This window comes from Lissotriton vulgaris, chromosome 9, assembly GCF_964263255.1.
Source record: "Lissotriton vulgaris chromosome 9, aLisVul1.2, whole genome shotgun sequence".
Lineage (NCBI taxonomy): Eukaryota > Metazoa > Chordata > Amphibia > Caudata > Salamandridae > Lissotriton > Lissotriton vulgaris.
Window position 1 is genome coordinate 422,756,081 of NC_141697.1, and position 22,846 is coordinate 422,778,926.

General features: G+C 44.3%; 1 protein-coding gene across 1 annotated transcript in view; it reads right to left on the reverse strand.

Annotated features, from left to right (window-relative positions):
• The window catches only part of CDC42BPB (CDC42 binding protein kinase beta), a 900,025-nt gene that overhangs the window by 617,957 nt on the left and 259,222 nt on the right, over window positions 1-22,846 (reverse strand). Inside the window, exons 5-7 of the mRNA XM_086937841.1 lie at window positions 14,158-14,306; window positions 8,232-8,325; window positions 857-1,057 (exon numbers count right to left, since the gene is read on the reverse strand). Of these exons, the coding sequence (XP_086793967.1) occupies window positions 857-1,057; window positions 8,232-8,325; window positions 14,158-14,306 (444 nt within the window). The remainder of the gene's footprint in view (window positions 1-856; window positions 1,058-8,231; window positions 8,326-14,157; window positions 14,307-22,846) is intronic.

Here is a 22,846-nt window from a genome sequence, read left to right on the forward strand (position 1 = left end):
ATCTTTGGTATGAGTTAAACTGCTCTTTTTTTGTTAATGCGGTGACATGCGGTGAAAATCAGAGGGACTCAGCCTCTCTTGGGGAAGGTTCTAGAGGGTGCTGGTTACTGATTGGTTGTATTTAAGTTTGGTCCTTTTAAGAAAAGGAGGTAGGTAGGCTATTAAACGCATGATTGCCTCTGTGATAGCCTATGGAAGTTCTTTAATTGCTGCTTTATTTATATTACCATGGGACTCCCTCTTCGACGACGGAGAATGATTCAAACATGTGAATCTATGAAAGATACCCCAATACTGGATAAATGTGCGGTAGGAAGTCAATAAATGACATGGTAAGTATCCAACAGCTATGCTCAAAGAGAAAATGCCCAGGAAGTGGGAACTTGGTCAGGGAGTGGCAGGTGTGGGGGTTCTTTCCAACCCAACCATGTGTGGGACTATATATGCATATTGTACAATTGAATTGTGTAACTTGGACCGAAATGTTTCTCAGGTTTGGGCAGGCATCTCATGTTTTCCATGATTAATGAGATTTTGTGGCAATAATATGAAAATAAAGCACTCTATAAGGCGTGGGTAACATATCTGATTTCATATTGTTTTAAGTAGTGTGCAGCTTCCTTCTGCAAACAACCAATCCAACATATATGGCACATGAAGACTCCTCACAAAAACCAGAAGAATTGCTTCACCTGATACACCAACTTTATATAAAACAGTTACATTGTTCGTCCTGTTACCTCAAAATTAAGCATAGAACATATTTTTGTACAAGATTAGAGAGAGAACCTTATTATTCATTATTACTGAACTTGCATACTTTTTTGTGTTAAAAAAATAAATAAGTATGCCTTACCTCATGGTTCATGATTTTCCCATATGTTTCCACTAGGGACTCTGCATAGAATGGTGTTTCCCCGTACATCATCTCATACATGCAGACACCCAGTGACCACCAATCACATTCTGGGCCATACCTGCCCATCCCATCCTCCATAGCTTGCAAAATCTCAGGCGAGATGTAATCAGGTGTGCCAACTGCCACAGAGGACTGTACCTGCAGAGGAAGAGAAAACGTAAATGGAGCTTAGAGGTCACATTCCAAATGACACTCGCCATCTGGCACATGGGACTGCAGGAAACACCTGTGTATCAAAGGAGGAAAAGCAAACAAACCACAACTAAAATTATCTTAGCATTCGGTACAAAGATTCATTGCTGCTAAATGTACGAGTTAAACCCTGAAATAGTTTTAACTTCCAAATTTAAGAGTAAGATGATGCATCCTGCTACAGTTACGTAACATCAGAAAGTATTTAAACAAAGAAGTGGAGGAGTTTTTGAATGAACAAAAATGCAAACAATCTTAGTCAAACCAATATGATAAGAGCAGACAATTTAGAGCAGGTCCATGTTTTAAAATATGCATAACTCTGCAAAAGCAAATTAAACGAAAACCATTGCAATTCTCACTCGAGCAGAAACAATATTTCATTACAAATGTCTCTCTTTAGCAATTAGACATCAATGATTGACAAAAAGGGACTCAGTTGTTCCTGAGGGAAGAGTCAAAAGTAAGAGTAAAAGTAAATGGGTCAAGGAGGGAAAAAGGTGGGTAGTGCTCAGTGGAGTGCTACCCTGGGCATCCCATTAGTTGGAATGAATGGCCTCACACACTCTTGCAAGTGTCATGCTTCATCATTGGCCGTTGCTCCTCGTTGGGCAGGCGGTGCAATGTCCAACGGGCTCACCTCTAGGAGGGGCTCTTTATCGGAGATCTTTTTTCCAACAGCCTGTGGGTGAAGTGCAAGTGAGGGGCCAAGTAAGAAGTGAATAGTACACTATTCACTTCTTACTTGGCCCCTCACTTGCACTTCACCCACAGGCTGTTGGAAAAAAGATCTCCGATAAAGAGCCCCTCCTAGAGGTGAGCCCGTTGGACATTGCACCGCCTGCCCAACGAGGAGCAACGGCCAATGATGAAGCATGACACTTGCAAGAGTGTGTGAGGCCATTCATTCCAACTAATGGGATGCCCAGGGTAGCACTCCACTGAGCACTACCCACCTTTTTCCCACCTTTTTCCCTCCTTGACCCATTTACTTTTACTCTTACTTTTGACTCTTCCCTCAGGAACAACTGAGTCCCTTTTTGTCAATCATTGCTACTTGGGGCTCTGACTCATGTTGGACCTTCCATTCTTCTTATCTCTTGGAATGGTAAATTGAGCCTAAGGATCAACACTTGATCCAATTCTGCTACCCCTTCTTTGTTACACAATTAGACATCAACCCATACAAATGACTAAACTATTGTGGAGTGATTCTAATATATGTTGCTGGAGTCAGAAATCTCTGGGATTCCTTTTCCACAGAGTAAATAGCAAGGTGGTGCCATTATGGAAAGATGTTTTTGAATGGGTTTAGGCTAGAAGAAGAAAAAAGCGGAATATCCTTGATCATCTATGCCAATTTTGAATGCTATACCTAGCAGTTTGGATCTGAACATGGAGTGAACACCTTGGTTATAACAAATCATGGTGGTAGAGAAGAGCTCTTAGGATTTGGAAATGTAATGGTTTAACATGGATTCAGATGAATCAGAATGAATACAAGGATAGAGAAAATGAAACTTAGGTAAATATGAACATTAGTAGTCCATGCTTAATGACCTATATGGAGATTAATGCAAAGAATTAATTTTGTGCCTGCCCCAAGTCCCATCTCCTTGGCTTATCCCTTTCTTCTGACCTATCTTCTATAAAAATAAAAAAACATGTAATTTTACATAGACCGCTTTCACTTATCTTCGTGCCATGGTTCAGACACACTTGTATTCGTTGTGCATACATTTTGCTGCAGGACTCAAACATACACACACAACTGGTCGGTGTTTGCCGCTGGAATATTCTTTCATCTCTCCTGATGGTTACCTCCACGATTTACCCAATAAACATTTTTTTTTGTTGCTGCTGCTCTTCAGAAGCCCCATTGGAAGAGCAGCTTCATTTGTTTTTATTTTTGAGGGCAGACTGCTTTTTTCTCTTTTTACTGGGGCCACCCCCGTGCCCCTGCTTTTTTTTTCTTCAAGTGGAGTGGGCCCCAAACCCATGCCTATTTATTTATTCAAGGTTTTATATAGCGCGAACAATATCTTTGCAGATATCAGCGCGCTTTACAGAAATAGAGGGATGGGGCAATCAGGGGGTGAATAAACCCATTCTTGAGAACAGTATAATATTAAGTAGTAGGTGAGTTGCAAGGTAAGAAGCAAAACAATATAACACGATAAACAGTCAGAAAAACCAATAATACAGAGGCTGCGCAATGTCTTTGATCCATTAACACTAGAGTTCCGGTGAATTTAGCCATAAGGATGGCTTTTACCTCTTTCTTAAAAAGTGCAGAGGAGGAGATAAGCCTCGTTTTAGGCGGGAGTGCATTCCAGATCCTGGGTGCAATTCCTGAGAAGGAGCGCTTGTATGTTTTGACCTTCCGGAATCTTCGAGGTTTCAGTAGGAGGTTTTTTGTGCTTCTATTGGATCTCGCACCTCCTGATATAGTCAGCTTTTGAGTGAGGTAGTTGGGAGACTTGTGATGTACGGCCGAGTGTGTCATGGAGGCAATTTTCAGCTGTATTCTGGCTTCAAAAGGCAGCCAGTTCAGGGATTTCAAGTCCGGGGATATATGCAAGTGTTTTCTAGAGCCAGTGATGAGTCTCGCGGCAGCGTTCAGGGAGGCTCTAAGGGGTGCCGTTGTTGATAGGGGGAGCCCGCTGAGAGACGCAATTCCGTAGTCAATGCGGGGGATGACTAGGGCTTGTAGAGCAGTTTGGAAGTCCTTGGGTGGGAGGAAGGGTTTGAGTTTCCTCAAAGTGGTGATTTGGAAATTGGCCCCTTTAGTTGCTTTGCTAATGTTCTGCTGCATGTTGAGATTGGAGTCAAGTGTGATGCCTATGGACTTCGCGGAGTCCACGATGGTGGGCTGAACATTGAATGCGGTTAGATGATTGAGCCAGGTTTGGGTGATCGTTCTTTTCGCAGGGGGTGCGATCAGAAGGAACTCGGTTTTCAGAGCATTTAGTTTGAGGGGGTTAACGGCCAGCCAAGATTGGGTGCTTCTTAGTGTGAAGTTCAGAAGTTTGATGTCTTCCGGGGATTGTAGCTTGAGGTAAAGTTGAGTGTCATCGGCGTACATATGGAAGTGTACATTCGCTGCCTGAAGCACGGTGGTGAGTGGTTCCATGACGAGGTTGAACAATGTGGGGGATAGGGCAGATCCTTGTGGGACGCCTAGTGTTACAGGCACAGATGAGGACAGCTCGTTGTTGATCTTGAACTACTGAGACCGGTTGTGTAGGAAGGAGGTGAACCATTTGAGGACAGTCCCGGATAAACCCATTCTGGTATTTAACAGCTCCAGTAGATTCTCGTGTTTGACCGTATCAAATGCTGAGGAGAGAGCAAGAAGGATGAGGAGGCAAGAGTCATTGCGATCAAGGATTTGGAGGGCGTCATCAATTATGTGAGTCATAGCCGTTTCCGTGCTGTGTTTTGCTCGGAATCCTGATTGATGAGAGTTGAGGAGGTCAAATTGGTCTATGTGTTTCGTCAGCTGGAGCTGCACGCATTTTTCTAGCAGTTTGGCCAAGGTGGGGATATTGGTGATGGGGCGGTAATTGTTTAGGTCGGCCTGATCAGCTGTAGGTTTCTTGCGGATAGGCATGACTTGCCCTACCTTGAGGGAGTCTGGGATGAGCCCTTGTTGAAGGGAACAGGTAATGATTTTAGTCCAGAGTGGGAGGAGCAGGGGGTGAAGCCTTTTACAGCATTAGCCGGTAGGGGGTCTGAGAGGTGATTAGAGGGCTTCAAGGTGCCGAGCAGTTTGAGAATTGTTTCCTCAGAGTAAGTGACGAAGGACGTCCATGACGCGTTGTTTTTAGGTTGAGTGTTAGTTGCATTGATGGTGATGGGGCTGGAGTATCGGTTTACATCATTGAGGAGATCACTTCTTATATTGTCGGTCCTAATCTTGAAGAAAGCGGAAAAGTCTTCACAGCTTGGAGTATCACTTGTTGTGCTGATTGACTGTATGGTTTGCATTTTGGTTTGGGCTTTGACTAGCTCGAACAGTTTTCTTGGTCGTTTTTTTGCTTGGTCCAGCTGTTGGCTAAAAAAAGTCTGATTTTGCGCACTTGTTTTTCCTAAAGTAGGCATTTCTCCTATTCTTAAGTGTTTTAAGGTGCAGAGCTGAGGGGTCAGATCTCCAGGTGCGCTCTGCCATTCGCATAGCACGCCTGTCTTCATTGAGCCTTCCATCGTACCATGGGTTTGAGTTCTTGGTGGAGGCTCTCTTCAGTTGCAGGGGGGCGGCTACGTTGATTATTGAGGTCATAGAGTCGAGGTAGAGGTCGGTCAGAGAGTGAACATCGGAGACGCCCGCAGGGGGAAGGAGACTGCGGGTGTGGGAAGGCAAGGAGTTGGGGTTAAGATTCTTCATGTCCCTTTTCCAGATCTTGCTTTTGGTGGGTTGAGCCGGGTTAGGTTTGACCTTCTCGTTGATGAAGAATGTGATAATGTGGTGGTCTGACCAGTCACAGGGTAGGATTGACTCCAGATGGGTAGAGTCCTCTTTGGCGATGATAAGGTCAAGGATGGAGCCTTTGTCATGTGTCGGACTGTTGCAGATTTGGGAGAGGTCATGTGCACTGAGGAAAGATTTGAGACTATTCACCAAAGCGTCTTTCTGGTCGTTCCAGTGGAGGTTAAAGTCACCCAGGTAGATTTGAGAGATCTGTCGCCCAGCATTGGATGTTATCGTGTCCATGAGTTGTTGGGAGAAGGTGAGGTTGTCCCCGGGTGGGTGGTAGATGACATGCAGGGAGCATACAGGTTTACCCTCGCTGGTGATATCGAGGCAGATGAGTTCACAGGAGGTGAGGGAGGGGGAGGTGGCTTTAGTGACAGCGAGGTCGCTCCTATAAATGCATGCGATGCCCCCGCCCGTCTTGCCTGTTCTGTCGAGTCTAATGATGTGATAGTTGGGGGGGGGGGACTAGAATGTCCATTATAGGTGTAGAGGCTTCAGTTAGCCACGTTTCAGTCAGAATGGCTAGATCAAGGTCCATTGTTAAGATGAGATCCGCGATGTCTGAGGAGTGTCTCAGGGCCGATCTGCAGTTGAGAAGGAGACATTTGAGTCTCGGAGTTAGAGGGGTGGTCGAGTATTCTAAAGAAAGAGGGACTTTTCTGAGATTGTTGGGGACGGACCTTCTGTTGCTCAGTGTGGGGGGCCTAAGGGGATTTGTCGGAATCGTGGGTATGGGAAGGTGTGTGTTGGTTGTGTGTTTAGTGGGACCTGGGGCATATGAGCGGAGGAGAGTGTATAGGTCGCGGTCAGAGAGGGGGTTGAGGGTGCGACGTGTGTGGCAGGTGATATTACGAGGGGGGATAGAGGGCCAACGCGGGGGGTAATGAATGAAAGGGTCTGTGGGGAGGGTGGAGGCCTTGTTGTGGGCGGAAGTGGTGGATAGGGGGTGTCAGGGGTGTTTGAAGAGAAGTTCTTTGATGGTGTGGAGGTCGTCTTTGACTTGTAGGAGGGTGGATATAATCATGTCTAGGGTTGGGTTGGAGGTGGTATTGGGAATGAGAGCCGTGGTTGAGTGGGACCCTGGGGTGGGAACTGGTGCGGAGGGATATGGATGTGCTAGCGACGATGCAGGGCTCTGAGGCAGTAGTAGGTGGGGTGGTATTCGATGGGTGCGAGAGATTTTGGGTAGGGGGTGTGGATGAGGTAGGGGGGGCGTTGGTAGCATGGGTGATGGCGCTGGGGGGAGGCGGCGCATGTGAATTGAGGGATGATTGTAGGCTAGAGATGGTGGGGGTGCAAGTAAGATAGTGGGGGCTGAGAATGGGGGGGGGGGAGAGGGGTTGAAGCGTTAGGGAGAGGGAGGTGGTGTGTTCCGTGAGTCTGGCTGGGCGAATGGGGGAGTGTGGAGTGAGTGTGGGGGGGGGGGAGATCGGGTGAGAGATTGTCCTGCAGCGGGCATGGGAGATAAGTTCAGGGCGATGGTGGGTTCTGAGAGGCCCGTCTGAGGTGTGCGGTGGGGGGTAAGGAGGGTGGGGGTATGGGGGATGTACGAAAGGGCGTGATCTTCGCTAGTGTATGAGAGGGGTGGCGAGGTGGACTCGAGTGGGTGACTAATTACAGCGCTGAGGGGGGGGTGTGTCGTTCAGATGCTGTGATTGGCAAGGCAAGTTAGATTGACGATTGGGAGTTGAGGGTGTTGTGTAGTCCGCAGTATTAGGAGTTGGGGTCCGTCGGTTGGAGATATGATCTATGAGGGTGGGGAACAGGTTGTCGAGTAGGTCGAGGTTCCTATCAGTGGATTGGAATAGGATGATCCCATTGTTGTAGATGGAGATAGTGGCTCTGCCAGGGAAAAGTTGGGATGGTGTAATAGTGAGTGTTAGCCCATGAGCGGATTTTCTAGTGGTGGAGATAGTGAGAGTGGCGAGGAACATTTTCCTCCACTGTGCTCTACGTGCAGTGTAGAGGATAATATCAGTGCTCGTGGCCCCATTAATTGGTGAGAAATAGGTGTCCACAAACGGGGTTTCGGGGTGGGTCTTCAGGAAGTTGTGTTTGAAGCGGTTGGCGTTTTTTTGGTGAGCTCGGGTGGGTACTTAATTTTGTATGTATGCTTGCCCATGCTTTCCATGATGGAAGAGGTGTGGGTAGAGGAGGGGGGGGTGTGTATGGGAGGGTGGGTGAAGTTATAGGGCGGTTAATGCCTCACCATATCTATGTTTCTTTGTGCAGCTGCCCCTGACATTTTGCTGGCTGCTATTGCTGGAGTGTGTTCATAGTGCACTGCAGGCGTTGGAATGTCCAGCACCAAGGCTGATGTAGCAAAAAAGCTGCATGCACTTTTATTCTGAATGAAGTGTTTGTTAAAAAAATAAATAAACATCAATAGAAAAGTCCTTATCTATCTAATAAATTAGTTGTCCATGGCTTAAATTATAGAGGTAGACTTCAGAGCACTGGTGACCGTACAGATAGAATTAAAATGTTGTGATACCCTCTCTTTTCACCTAGGAAAGTACAGATTGTAAGCATCACAATACCATGTGCGTTTTTGGCTACACGTTGCTGCCATATTGTTTTTTAGTCGCTCACACAGGATGCAAAAGATTGATAAGACTTCAGAGACAAATGAGTCATACATACCGTGCCATCATCATTCATCTTCAAGCAGGATCCAAAGTCAGCCAGGCGAATGTGGCCATTCATGTCCAGGAGAACATTATCAGGTTTTATGTCCCTGTAGTTAAAAACATGATACGCCTTTATGACTTGAGTGTATTGAGACTAACAAGAGTCAATAGCAATTAATAAATAATGAGAAGAGAAAATGTACGTGCATTATATCAACAGCAAAATGCATCCAGCAAAGGAAAATATATTTTTATTTTACATCTCGCTTTTATGAGCTATTGTTCTCTTTCAAGACATTCACACGCTAAGCTGCACTAAGGGGTTTCCAATCGATAAGCAGTAAGTGAATTATCAGCAAGCAGTCAGTCAAGGAGGGTGGACAGCTAGTGACAGTGTGACACCTGCTTACTATAGTTTCAAGTGAGCATTCCTATGTACAGCTATTATGAGAAGAGTTTGAGAAACTAGGCACAAGCTTACATCAAGTTGGTGTGTTTGTAGTGAGTAAATGGCACAATATAAAATAAATCTTTGGGTTGGTGGGGTGGCAGATGTATGCTAAATCATCTTCAAAGTTACTTTTAACGCCTGTGCTCTTTGCTGGTTCGTTATCAAATGTACTTTTAGCAGTGAGTTCTTAACCTGTGATCTAAGGACCTCTGTGGGACCTACTCAAGAAATCTGTGTTACAAAATTAAATATTATTAAAATTGATGCATAAATATTGATAAAGAATATACAAATAAAGAAGTAAAATTGAAAAGGTGAAAACTTTCTATATTTGATTGTGTATTAAATACAATATTTAAACATATGAGCATTTGCTTGGTGTATATCTGTTTTTGTATTTTTGTGCATTGTTTTGAGATTCAAATCATAGAAATTGCTTAGGCTGGTGGTCACTTGCTTCCAATAATGACTCGGTGGGTGTCTTCGGATTCCAGTAATGGTTTAGTGGGTGTTCACAGAAGTCAAAAGAACGGTAACCTCCACGTTACAGCACATTCATATTACTTTGGGGAACCAAATCCCATGTGATGCATTCTTTCCTGATCATGTATGTACACATGCTGGTTACACAAGGTTATGGCATCAGGTCATATGCCAATAACGAATAAAAACAGCACTGTTGTGCTCTGCGTTTTTGACCAAGAAATGGAGCAGTAAATAACGTATCTACGTAATTTACTTTTTTTTTCATTGCTCACGTTTTTAAAATAAGATTGTCAGGGTAAGGCACACAAGCATTTTTTCCACTAATTATTTAAGTTAGCAGCACAAGGACCAGACGTTGCATCATACATCATTTATTTTCCTACTATTTTTTATGACCTTGGCTGAAATGTATCAATCCATTCAGTAATCTAACTTACGGCACATAAATGGTCAACAGAAAAAGTAAAGCGTTCGCTTTCTGTAGAAAAGCATACAGTTAAAGAAATGGTCTTAAATGCTTAAAATGTTCCAAATGTGGCACCTTGTCTGCCCCCTATCCAGTGGGTGCACTGGTCAAAAAGTGACTAAAGGGGTAGCACTCTCTCCGGATGTGCGCCAGGCTGGCGCAGAAAAGAAAGAACGGACGTCAGCGCGCAGGGGCGGCGAATAAGTAGGCACCGCAACGTCATCCCAGCGACCACGACGCCGACGACAGACACAGAGACGACCGAAGCCATCTACTAACGTGCAGGGGTACTGCTAAGAAAAAATTCTCTGGATCCAGTCTGACGCCTGAAGGAAATTCTAAGGTAAGGCATCTATAACTGTCTCTTTCAGATCTGCACATACAACAGCCAGTCTTTTAATCTGTAAATACTTAACCTGGCCCAGGTTTTACTAGCAAGTCTTACCAAATCATGGAGATCAGTGACTATCTTTCTAGTCCAATATTAAATATAGGGACAAAGGGTTGTAACTATGTAATTTTGGACATTTCTAGCAAGAGTTTCAGCTCTGCTAAGTTCCCCGTGTTTAAAATCTGATTTGAACCACTAATGAACAAGGTTTTCATAGCTTAGGAACATGCAACTTCTATCATACAAATAGAGGAATATCTGAGTTGAATGGACTCTTCCTTTTAGAGTACAAACATAGAATTCCTATTCTTTACTGCTTATGAAGATGTAGTCAAATTCAGATCCGACTGGTGAAAATGGAGTAATGAACACCCAAGTACAAAACACCAGTGTTTTCCGCTGCAATTTCTACTAGCTCAGCTGAGTGACCATAGTTTAATTAGAAGTTACCCTCCACCTCCCTTTTACTTTAAGCAGGCCTTCAAATGAAACAGATAGCGAGGTTTCTAACCTCACTGACAAAATTCATGAATAAAAGGGGAAATACAATTTTATGTTTGGACTGGAAAAGCAAGTAATACAGTCTCTGCTCATCTGAAACAAGCCCACATTTATGGGCCACTTCCTAAAAGGCTGCAAATTCTCCAATCTATAACATGTGATGAGCAGATAGAAGTGTGGGGTTTACAGACTCATTGCTAGGGCTTGACACCAACAAACCAAATCTACAAATGGAACTGTGTGTGGTGACTGTCCCTCAAACAAATTATGTGTGGTAGCACAATATATTACACTTAACTGAGGGTTTAACTACTGTAAAGAGAATAAAGCAACTTTGAAAGACCATCAACTAAACAAACCTGATCAAAATAAAAAAAAAGCAAGTAGCTCGCCTAGCAAAGTGAAAAGAGTAATTTCTGTCCAAATTATGTGATAGGCTAGACAGGAATCCTATTTTAAATTCGGTCCAACTTTAAAGGGAAGCAAAGGAGGAGGGTCTCAACCGGCGGTCCGAGATGAGGAAGAAAAACTGTGGTAGTAATGTGTTTTCTGCACTTGAACTGGCTTGAAAGTAGGGCTGCAGAAGTTGACAACTTGAAGATGAAGTTCTGTGGTGGGCATAATGCCATTTCAAACAGGTCTCACTCGGGCTACTCTAAATATATATGTCCTGTGCAAAACCGCTGCTATAGGAGGGACCATTTCAGAATCACGAGCTCAGTACAAGCAGCCTGCCTGCGTCCACCTGGGGGATGACCGGTTAAACAGGTCTGCCTCTACCCTGAGACGCCTGGTATGCAGCCCAAAAGCCGCGGCTTCAAGAAGGAGCTTGTTATACAGGACTGCTGCGTCACCGCCGCGCTGTTTACCAAAGTCTTTTTTGGCACATACTTTTGAAAAGCTGTGAAAAAAATCTGCACACAGTGTTCTTCGTCTTCCTGACTAATTTCCTCCCACTGTACGAAAGGAAGGAAGGTTGTTTTTTTAAACGAGCCTGAAAACAGTATTTGCTTAATATTAATAACACAGCAAGGATTTTCACTCAGCATTGCACAACAACTTTGTTTCTGTTCACGCGTTTATTTTAATTGTAGCAAGAAATGCGTGATCGTAGTAATTAAACGTTCATCTTTTATGTTTATGTTGACAATAATGGCTAACAAGAAAAGTTAGGCTATTAATTGAAATTTGACTACACGGTGTTGTTTTCATGAAGAAAAAAAGGTGTCCTGGCACGAAAACAGACAAGAAACCGACCCGAGTCTCAAGTTGTGAGCGTTTCCGTTTGTTCTACAATTCTTTTTAACTAACAAATAAGCGGAAGCCTAAATTGCCCTTAAAAAGAAGTTCAAGTGGCACTGCAAGAAATGGAGGTGATTTACACCCTACGTTGATTTTCGCCTAACACCTTAATTTGAGTGCGTTAGAGAGAACTTGGAGGCAGCGGCCATAGAGAGACTCAGCAGAAGGGTGATGGAAACTTTAACTCATGCCGACTTCTGCAACATCGCTTCTAAAGAAGAAGTGTAGAGGGTTTTTAAAAAAACACCTCCAGGGTACACGTCATACACCCAGGAAGAGCCTTTCTTCCTCTCGGGCTCGTTACAGCGTGGACAGGTAAACTAAGAAATACTCGCAGCTGCCGTTTAAAGCACGAGGAAACAGAAGCAATTGAGCGAACATGCAGTGTAGAAAAGCACATTTAATTCCTGACGCAAATGGTGATAAAGGTAATTAACTTAATATCCCCGTGAGTGTCAGGCTTTTCACTAATCATTCCAGTAACTGGGGTGCGCTTTGCAGTATGAAAAGAGAGAATGCACGTGGTGTCCTATAAACAGAACACCCATTGGGGCAGGCTTGAAGAAAAGGGCTGGAGGGCGAGGGGCACCATGGAAAAGTGGGGGCAGCACGGACAGTTAGGGGCAGCGTGTAAAAGTGAGATCAGAGCGGATGAAGGGAGGGTCAGCGTGTTTGAAGACGGGGCTAGCATGAATGAATGGATCTAGGAGGGGGCGAATATGTAGATGCAAGAGACAGACAGTGGATTGGTGATCATACGGAGGAAGGTGTGAATGGAGATACGGAGAGCAAGGGATGTGGTCAGTGAGTTAGTCGGCTGTGGAGGCTGCAATTATAACCTACGCATAACATAACATAAAAGAATAGCTGTTTCTGCAGTTTTGTGATATAGAAGCAATTTTGTTGTTGTGCATGTTGTTTTTAATTTTGCGTCATCTGAAACTGGTGGCTTCTAAAAATTCAGAAGTGTACCTAATTTTTGTTTTCTTTAATCTATAAGCTTCTGGCTCTAAGGTAATAGAGGAGTATGGTTCCCCTGAAATGTCAAATGCAGCATAAAGCTCTACAAAAAAACCTACTATCGCAGTTAGCGTAAGACGTGGTGTTGATCAGAACATCAGAATTAATTTCACCCTTCACAATAGAGAAGCACACAATGAAAGGGTCATGCAAATATGATCCTCAATCAAATATTCATTGTTCTTTGGAACACGGCAGAAGCAATATTGCTGGAAAAGAAAACTCTGAGAAGGTGTTCAAATTAGCCAACTCAAGATGGTCCGAATGGAAGAGTTTCAGAAATGGTGCAACTACAGTCCCTTGTTCTGATGGTGAGAATAAACATCGGGTTATGTTGAATGCAGGCTGGTCCATAGGTACTTAGTGGCCTATGTGTGCTCTTATCAGTTCAGGGTCTCACATTTATGTATTAGGGTGTCTGATCACATGCAGCCTCACATCAGCAGATGTCCTGAGAGGAGATAGGTTTTAAAACAGCACTTTACTATACATTCGTTACACCACGTTTCTGCTCCATCATCCTCCGATACTTCAGTATATGGTGGACTGATAATTTCTGAGGCCAACCAGTAGAACTCAGTTACAGCCATTCGGAAATTTCTTCACTGACTTTGCATTTTGGCTTTGTGTGGTTTCCAGAACCTTCTGTTTTGCTCAATGAGCCGTATACACCTCGACCATGAGTTTCTTTTGACCCCTGATGTAGCAGACAATGGAGCATAGGCCAAGTGACACTGGTGCAAGCCTACCGCTATTGGAATAATCTCTCACTTTAGCTGTGTCAACTTTTGGATCATTCAGGTATCTGGTCTTCTTTCACGTCTAGGTCTGGCTGAAGCACCTCACTGCCATGAAACAACTGGGTCTGCTTGTGCTATCCAAGTGATTCGCCTGATACAACTAACATTTCTCCAAGTGATCAGGAAGGTGGTCCGAGAAACAGGGGTTTTTAGTAGGCTGAAATTAGGTACGAATATCATCAACCAGAGAAACACAAGTGGAAAAAAGGGACAAAATATCACAACGGAGGTGGATAGTGGTTCACTTTAGTCTAAGAGAGAATACAATTAAAGGGCACAGTTCCTTCTGGTAAGCAGAAAAAAACTACCTGGATCAGGTCGCCAGCAGCTGACAATGAGGGTTTCTGCCAATTTTGCAACATTACATAACTAGCACGTAGAAAAAACAAGCAACATTAAGATTTTACATGACTAAAATGATCACAAGTATGTCTTGGGTCGAGTAACAAACTGATGTTATAGACAAAGCTTTTGCAGGCAATGCACATTAAACTAGTAAATAACTAAGAAAATCCTTTTTACCTGTGGACGTAATGCAGCTGATGAATGGAATGAATAGCGAGCACCATTTCAGCAAGGTAAAACCGCGCCATGTCTTCAGGAAGCCGGTCTTCAAACTTGCTCAGTAGTGTCAACAAATCACCACCTACATAATAGTCCATCACTAAGTACTGTTCGGAGAAGGTAAAAAAAATAAACGTTACAAAAAACACACATAGTTGGATTTTTGTTTTCTAACAAAAGTAAATGCACTCCGAAAGAAAAATATAAATTGTTGCTAACCGCGAGGAACTCTTCATTAAGTAAACTATTACACATGAACGAAGACAGCAAAATAATTGTGGGTGTAATAGTGAAGAAACCCATACAAGCATATTGGAATACATGATAAAATTAGATGCTAAGAACATTAATTTTTCTTTACAAACTATGGACCGCCAACATTTACTAGATTATGTAGATCCATTCAGTAATAGAGAAAATATGGTTTGACACACTCATATGAATCCCAATGACTACTAAAGAGATCACTAGAAGCTGACTAGAATTACAATAGCTCTGTTGCTTATGAATAAATTTCAGAGCACAGGGCACCCAAGTGATCCTTACAGGCCTTTAAAAGCCGCTTACATAACCATACACACAACATATGTGAGAGTATCATTAATAAACATAAGGACACCCTATCCAACAACAATGCTATAGGCACAACACACAGACCTCACCTCAGCATATTCACAAATACTGATTGTAAGTCACAACACCAGCCCCCGCTAGGAGATCCTGTATACTGTACAACCACAACAAAACTAAGCAATAAGGAGTGCAAGGAACCTGTAGAAAATAGAAAATGAGAACAAATAAACACTGCTAATGAAATACCAACAGTAGTTGGACAGAACATATTGGACCAGCACAGACATTTGCTCAGTCAAGCAGAACAAGGCTATTCGCACACAGGCATGCTTGAGGCTGACAGTCCTAGAATTTCTTACCTCTGTCAGGGTACCCTCTTAACCAACCAAACTACGAGACTAACACAAAACAGAAAAAAGGGCTTTTGGGCGAAGGTACATAGAAACGAGATAACACCAAGACCCTTAATGATAAGATGATCCGGGTACTCCCCGTTCAGTCAAAATGGGCAACAGAAGTGAAAGCTCCTTTAACAGAAAAAGATTGGATCAAAATACATGAGGGGGGGTTAAATGAGTGAGCTTGAATACTCAGTTTAAACTAATACAATACAGCTTCGTGCATCAAACGTACCTTACCCCCAAAACGCTAAATAGAATATACCCAGATAAGTCAGGGCAATGTCCCTGCTATAATAATAATAATAATAATTCACATTTGTAAAACGCTAACAATCACCCGTAAGGGTCTCTATGCGCTGCGGGCCGTCGGGAAGATTAAGCAAGCTATTGCCCAGAGTCACATGGTGCTGGGCTAACCTGCCGCCGGACCCGGGGATCGAACCGTGATCCCCAGATTCCATCGTCAGACGCCCTGCCCGCGGCGCCACACCTCTCCCCGCTATGGTGAAAGATGCAGATTTTAGGAAATATGACCTGGGCTTGCTCAACTTTGGTCCCCTACTGAACAGAAATCTTAGCAAAACTAAAAGAAACCACGGGATGGGTGATCCCTGAGGAGGTCTGTACGGTCCTGTTGGGATTACTGCCTACTCCTAAAAACAAAAACCGGAGTAGGAAATTTGCGATGTTAGGGTTGGTACTTGAAAAGCGCTGTTTAGACACATCCTGAATGAGTTATGCCCCGCCAAGAGTGGTAATGTGGGTGAAGGATGTTGAATGAGCAACAGCAGCGGATATTTGATTGAAACAAATACGACACAATGAGAAAATTGAGGATGATGTATGGGCCTGGAAGGCAATGATCAAATACCTAAGGGAAATACAACCATCTTGAGGTCCTTTGTCCCCGATTTCCGGTACTGGAAACAATCCATAGAGAATAGAGTAGTGACTAACACAGCCTAATGAGCCATGAGTAGGACTGATGTGGAGCCGTAACAGGAATCAAACCAAGAATATAAGTAGACATTCAGACACAGAGGAGGGAGGGTGGGAGGGGGGCATGTAGGGGAGTTAAGTGGTTATGTTGACAAGAGGGTCTGTGATCTCGGACCTGGCAACCACCCAATACGAAGCATCTGGTAGGGTGTACTGTCACCGTAGAGGCAACAGTTTTATTTGTTTGGATTTAGTTTTGTTTAGGGTGGGTGTTAGCTGGGATGGGGGTAACGGGTACTGGCTATTCGGACATAAAAACACATTGATATAGATTATGTACTGATACAATGTCTACATTCCTCTCTGTGCAATGGGTCCACAAATAATGTTAGGTTAATACTCGCGCTGTATAATGCAATTGATGCACAAAGCATACATCTATAACCATCTTGTCATAGAAAAAGGTTAAACAAAATGTCTACTTGTCGACATGTATCTGAATGAGTCATCCTCTGTACTCAATAAAGTGTGTGTTAAAAAAATGCTGACAAGAGGGTATTCTATAATATATATTTCTATAATGGTTCTCTCTAGATTCTTTCAAGCATACTCCCACATTCATCCAATGCCTATCTTGTCATGGATTTTTTGCAGATATGATACAAAAATTCAGATTTTTTTCATCTTGGGTAAAACATGGGTTATCCATTGTATTCATTACAAGTAGCCTCTAATTGTGGTATTGGTTGTATATGTAGTGTTGTGCGCGTGGTATGTCTCGTGTGTGTGTTAGCGCGTGTATGTGTGTGCACGTGTGGAATGTGTGGAATGCATGCTTGGAGAGAATGTAGTGGGTAGAGAGACAGTTGCTGAAGGAGAAGGGTGGAGGTTGCTGTTGTGTTCGGTGTCGCTGTACTACGTCTTACTTCGTGAATAAAGAAGAAGTGAAGAACCCTAATGAGCCTACCAGTCTCTTTCAATATATGGCGACGAGCGGGATCTGGTAGCGGCACTGAGCACAATTTCGTTAAATTCTTCAATTTTTTTTTTTCCGTTGCTTAAAGGATTATTTATCCTGGATATTGGAATTTCTGCCTGTGCTTATCTAGTGGACGTCTGGACGACTGAACTTCTGAGCGGTAAAATCTTTCTTTTTAAGATATTTATCCTCGGCAACACTCACCCGTTGTGTTGTGCCGTTGTGTTGTGCATCTTTCAATCTGCCTTCTGCGCGAGTGGATTGTATATCAGCGCTCCGCGCGAGTGGATTGTACGTGAGCGTTCCATTGCAGCTTGATGAAAAACATTCTCTTGAGCTTCCGTAGCGGTTAATCTACGTCGCATTGCTGCATCGTCATCACGCATTGTAACACAACGTGGCGGCCATCTTGATTGTGTTCACGGTATCCTAGCAACAAGCACTGCGCATTAAACATTCAGTACCGAGTGCCGATTTCAATGCTGCTGGTGTTCAACCCTTAATTTTTCTTCGTTTTATTTCGTTGCATTAAGGAGCCGTTTACTATTAAATGCTAATCATACTCAGTAAGCTTTTCATTTATCTTTCTTGACTCGGAGTTCATGGTGAATTCTTGGGAATTTACATTACTTTGATTTACAAATTATCTTCTTCTGAGAGAATTCAATGACAAACTTTGGTGAACATTTTGCCCAAAATTAATAATAACTATTAACACAATTTGAACTTTGGTGAACTTTTTGCGCAAGAATTATACTCATTGGGAAAATATTTTTTTTTCCTTTTTGGATTGTTTGTTTTTGCTTGCATTTATATTTTCTTTATTTAGTTCAAATGTCTTCAATTCACCCACCACCGTTCTTTTTGGCAGAATCCGGTGAACCTCCTATTGCATGGGATTTATGGCTTGACATGTTCGAAGCTTATGTTGAGGTTTTAGCTGAAGAAGAATCCTCTCAAGAAAGAAAAGTGTCTTTACTTAAACATACACTTGGTGCAGTAGGGTTAAGGGAGTTCAAAAATGTACCTAAAATTGAAAATGCTGGTGACATGGGTGTTTATCAATGTGCTAATAAACAAATGCAGGAGAGATTTGGGAGGAAAATTAATGTTGTTATGGAAAGGTTTAAGTTTTATTCGAGGGCTCAAAAAGTGGATGAGTCAATTGATCAGTATGTTTCAGCTTTGAGGGGTTTAGCTGTTACGTGTGAGTTTGAAAGTATGACTTATGACCAAGTCTTACGTGATCAAATTCTTATGAAAACTAAATTAAAAAAAATTCAAGAAAAGTTATGGTCATCAGGGAGTACTTTGTTAAAAAATGCCATTGAAGTAGCTAGGGGTGTAGAGATTTCGGACCAATGTATTCGTGAAGTTAGAAATGAGAAAAATGATTCTGAGTCTGGTTCAGTTAATGTGATAAATAAGGGTGACAAATTCAAATTCAAGAATGATAATAAGTCATCTACTAACTATCCTAATAAGAAAAGTAATGAGAAAAGTTATGAGAAAAGCAATGAGCAAAAGAAGTTTGCGTGTTATAGGTGCGGATCTACCAACCATTTAGCAAACTATACGTGGTGTCCTGCACTTGATAAAATATGTACTAACTGTAAAAAAAAGGGACATTTCACTAGGGTATGTCATAATCTTAAAGCTAAGGCCAATTTTCTCCAAGATGATGAGCAAGATGACATTAATTGTGTTCAAATAGATAGTCAAGATAATACTTTTCATTTAGTAGGTGAAATTTGTAGCGTACATGATGAGTCAATTAAAGGGACGAGTAAGGTTAAAAAGTTACCGTCGTGCATTGTCAACATTGATGGTCTGGAGGTAAAAGTTATGGTAGACTCTTGTGCATGGTATACCATTATGGGCATGGATTTGTTTAAATCTCTTTGGCCCAACAGATCATTATTAGGACCGGATGTACACCCCGGAAGCTATACTGGACATAAAATACCTTTAGAAGGTTTTATGTTAGCTAAGATTAGTTTTGGACACAATTCGTGTCAAGGCAAAATTTATGTGGCTAACAAAGGTGCAACTATTTTAGGGTGGCCACACATATTTGACTTGGGTATGAAAATTGATCCTAGTTTGGATTGTCCTGTTTATTCTATTCAGAATGATTGTTGTGAGATGGACAATTACTCAATTCTTCAGGAAAAAATTCATGATGTATTTTCCAATGGCATTGGTAAGATGGTTGGATTCAAGCATAGAATTATTTTAAGAGAAGGTGTGTGTCCTGTCAGACAAAAACTTAGGAATGTGCCTATTAGCTATAGAGAAAAATTGGGTGAAATACTTAAAAAATTGTGCAAAGATGGAATTGTTGAACCAGTTGAGAGTTCAGACTGGGTTTCGCCAGTCATGATTTCTCTTAAATCCAATGGCGATTTGCGTTTATGTGTCGACCTAAGGTGTTTGAATGAAGCCATTTGGGTGGATACATTTCCTCTACCAAATCTGCAAAAACTTACATCTTCCGTTGGTGGGTCCTCTTGGTTTTCCAAGATAGATTTGACAAGTGCGTATCACCAAATTGTTTTAGATGAAGATTCTAAACATTGTACTGCTTCCATTACCACAGAGGGAATGTTTAGATATTTTTTTTTTTGAAAATCTTTTTATTAGCATAGTAATTGGAGCAGTTACATACATACTCGGGCATAGCAATAATCTGTACGTCACATTCATAAGTCTGCTCAGTATTCACAAGCGTGTAGTATCCTTGATTTTCCATTTTCGTCTGAAATCACAGCAACTGAACAATCCCCTAACATACCCGCTCCCTCCCCCACCCGGTAAAACCCCTCCCGGCACTCCCCTCATATGCGAGTAAATGTGACTTTTACATCCTGGTCACCTGTTGCTCCGTAAAGTACAGTGATTCTGACTATTCCTCTTTTCACCCCACACACAGTGGCTGGTGGCCATAGCATTGTCAATGGTTCAGGGTTCCCCGTACCCCAGCACAGTGCACCATACATCATGAATGTCCTAAGGGGCCGGACCCCATCATCCCGCCTGTATCGAGTCATCTGTGTCCCCCCCTTCCTCTACCCCCCCAGTCTCGAAAGTCCCCAGTACCGTGTACCAGTCCAGGGAGATCAGTGTTTTCCTGAGACCTCTGTGTTCCTCTCGCTGCAATGCCTCGCCCTCTGCCTTGCCCCACCTAATCACCTCTGTTTTCCATAAATCCGGGTCAGGGGGTCTGGGGGACTTCCACCTCATCGTGATTGCTCGTTTTGCTAGTAGTAGGGCCAGGTCTGTGAAACGTGCCGCCACGGTCCTTGTGCGTGTTGACGGGCCCAATCCTAGTAGTGTGTGTTCTATGGTGAGCGATCGGGATAGGGTACCGGCACTCTCAAGCGAGTCAGCCACGGTGGCCCAGTAATGACCCAACTTTGGGCATTGCCAGAGCATGTGTATTAGTGATGCGTCGTCAGCGTCGCACCGGGGGCAGCTGCTGCTCGCGTCGGGAAACATCGTATGCAGGCGATGTGGGGTCAGGTAGGCCCTATGCAGCAGCATCAGCTGAATAAACTTGTACTTGGGGTTTCTGGCTACCTTCTTGGGGAACTGGAGGATGCGTTCCCATTCTTTGTCCCTCAGCGGCCTACCAATGTCTCCTTCCCATGCTGACCTGAGTGCTGTTAGTGGTGTTGCCCTCCCTGCTTTTATGCTAGCAGTGAGCCATTTGGTCAGGTGGCTGCCCGTGCCCATGAGGTAGTGCATTGTAATCAGGGGGTTGGTAGCTGGCTCCTGGCCTTCAGGCGCCCAGGTGTGTGTTATATAGTGTCTGAGGCCTGCATGTAATAGGAATGAGCCTCTAGGGACGCTATGCACAGCCCTGCAGTCTGTGAAGGACAGTAGGCGTCCCTCCGCGAACAGGTCACCCACGTGGGACACCCCTATGTCCTGCCACTGCGTCAGTTTGTTTGCTGTCAGTGTACCCGAGCCCAGTGGGATGCCCAGAAGCGGGATCGTGGGGGCATAAGATGTTGTGGGGGAAGTGTATTTCACTGCCTTCCGCCAGTAGGACACCGCCAGCCGGAGGAGTGGTGGGGCATGTCTCGGTATGTCCGAATGGGGTAGGAGCAACTTGTGTATGTCCCCTCTTTCATGTTCCCTCTCTGTCATATTGAGCTCGTGAAGGTTGCGGCCCGCCACCCAGTAGGCCAGCCATTGTAGTTGGCACGCATAGTTGTACGCCCTAAAGTCTGGGAGGCCCATGCCACCGGAAGCTGAGGGGAGCTGCAGTTTGGCGAGGCCTATACGTCTGCGCCCGTGTCCCCACACAAGTTCTGTGAGCAGCGTGTCGAGATGCCGAAACGTCGCCGCTGGGATCAGGAAGGGCAGGTTGGTGAAGTGGTAAACTAGGCGAGGGAGCATTACCATCTTGGAGATGGCCACTCTGCCAGCAACAGAGAGGGGCAGCGTCAGCCAGAATTGAATTTGCGCTTTCAGCGCTCTCATGGTTCTGCCGAGGTTGCCGTCAATCATCATGTCAGCGTCCCTGTAGATGTGTATCCCCAGATATCGGAAGGTAGTACCTGACATCTGGAATTCGTATGGAGCGAAGGGCAGGGGAGTGGAAGAGTCTGTATTCCTGAAAGTGAACCCATATGACTTGGGTCCACTTATAGCAAGGCCTGAGATCTCCCTGAAGTCCTCAAACAATTGGGGTATAGGGCCCATATCTCCCCGTATGTCTCGAAGGTACAGTATGATGTCGTCGGCATAGGCGGACACAATGTGTGTCGTCCCATGCCTCTGGATGCCATGGCGGGGGGCTGTCGCCCTAAGACTGCACAGCAAAGGTTCGAGGGCAAGGATAAATAGGAGAGGGGAGAGCGGGCAGCCCTGCCGGGTGCCCCTTGCTATAGCTATAGGACCCGAAATATGTCTAGAAGTGCGCACTCGCGCTGTAGGGAGAGTGTACAGAAGCCTGACCCAGGCAACGAATTCGGGCGGTATCCCGAATCTCAAGAGTGTGGCAAACATGTAGTCCCATCTAAGGGAGTCGAACGCCTGTCTCAGGTCTAGTGAGATGCAGCCCTCCTGGCTCGTACCCCCCATGCCTCCCAACATCAGTTGGGCCAAGCGTCTGAGATTCATGGCCGTGCTCCGGCCCGGCACAAAACCACATTGGTCCGGATGGACCAACTGGGGTATATATTGAATTAGTCTCGTCGCCAGCACTTTACTCAAGATCTTCGAGTCAGTGTTCAGGAGGGATAGGGGTCTGTAGTCGGCCAGCTGGAGCCCTTCTTTGCCTGGCTTTAAGAGAGATGTGATCAACGCCTGCATGGACGATTGTGGCAGGGAGGCAGTTCGTAAGGCTTCCAGATAGAGAGTATGTAAACGTGGGGCCAATAGATCTATGAACGTCGTGTAGAATTCGGCCGGGAGGCCGTCGGTCCCTGGGACCTTGTTCCTAGGGAGGGCTCGTATCGCCTGTCTGATTTCCGCTAGTGAGATGTTGCGCTGTAGGGCTTTGCTTTGCACGTCGGTAAGCCGGGGCAGGACCAGGTCCCCCATAAAAGTCTCATAGGCGAACTCCGCCAGGGGCGGGGGGGGGCTGTATAGTGTGGTGTAGTAGTCCCTGAACGCCGTATTAATCCCTATTTGTGTGGTAGCTGGAGTGCCTGTTTGGTCCACAATTTCCAAGATTGGGTGGCATGGTGGGGAATCACGTAGTATCCGGGCCAGAAGGGTACCAGCACGGTCTGCCTGCGTATGC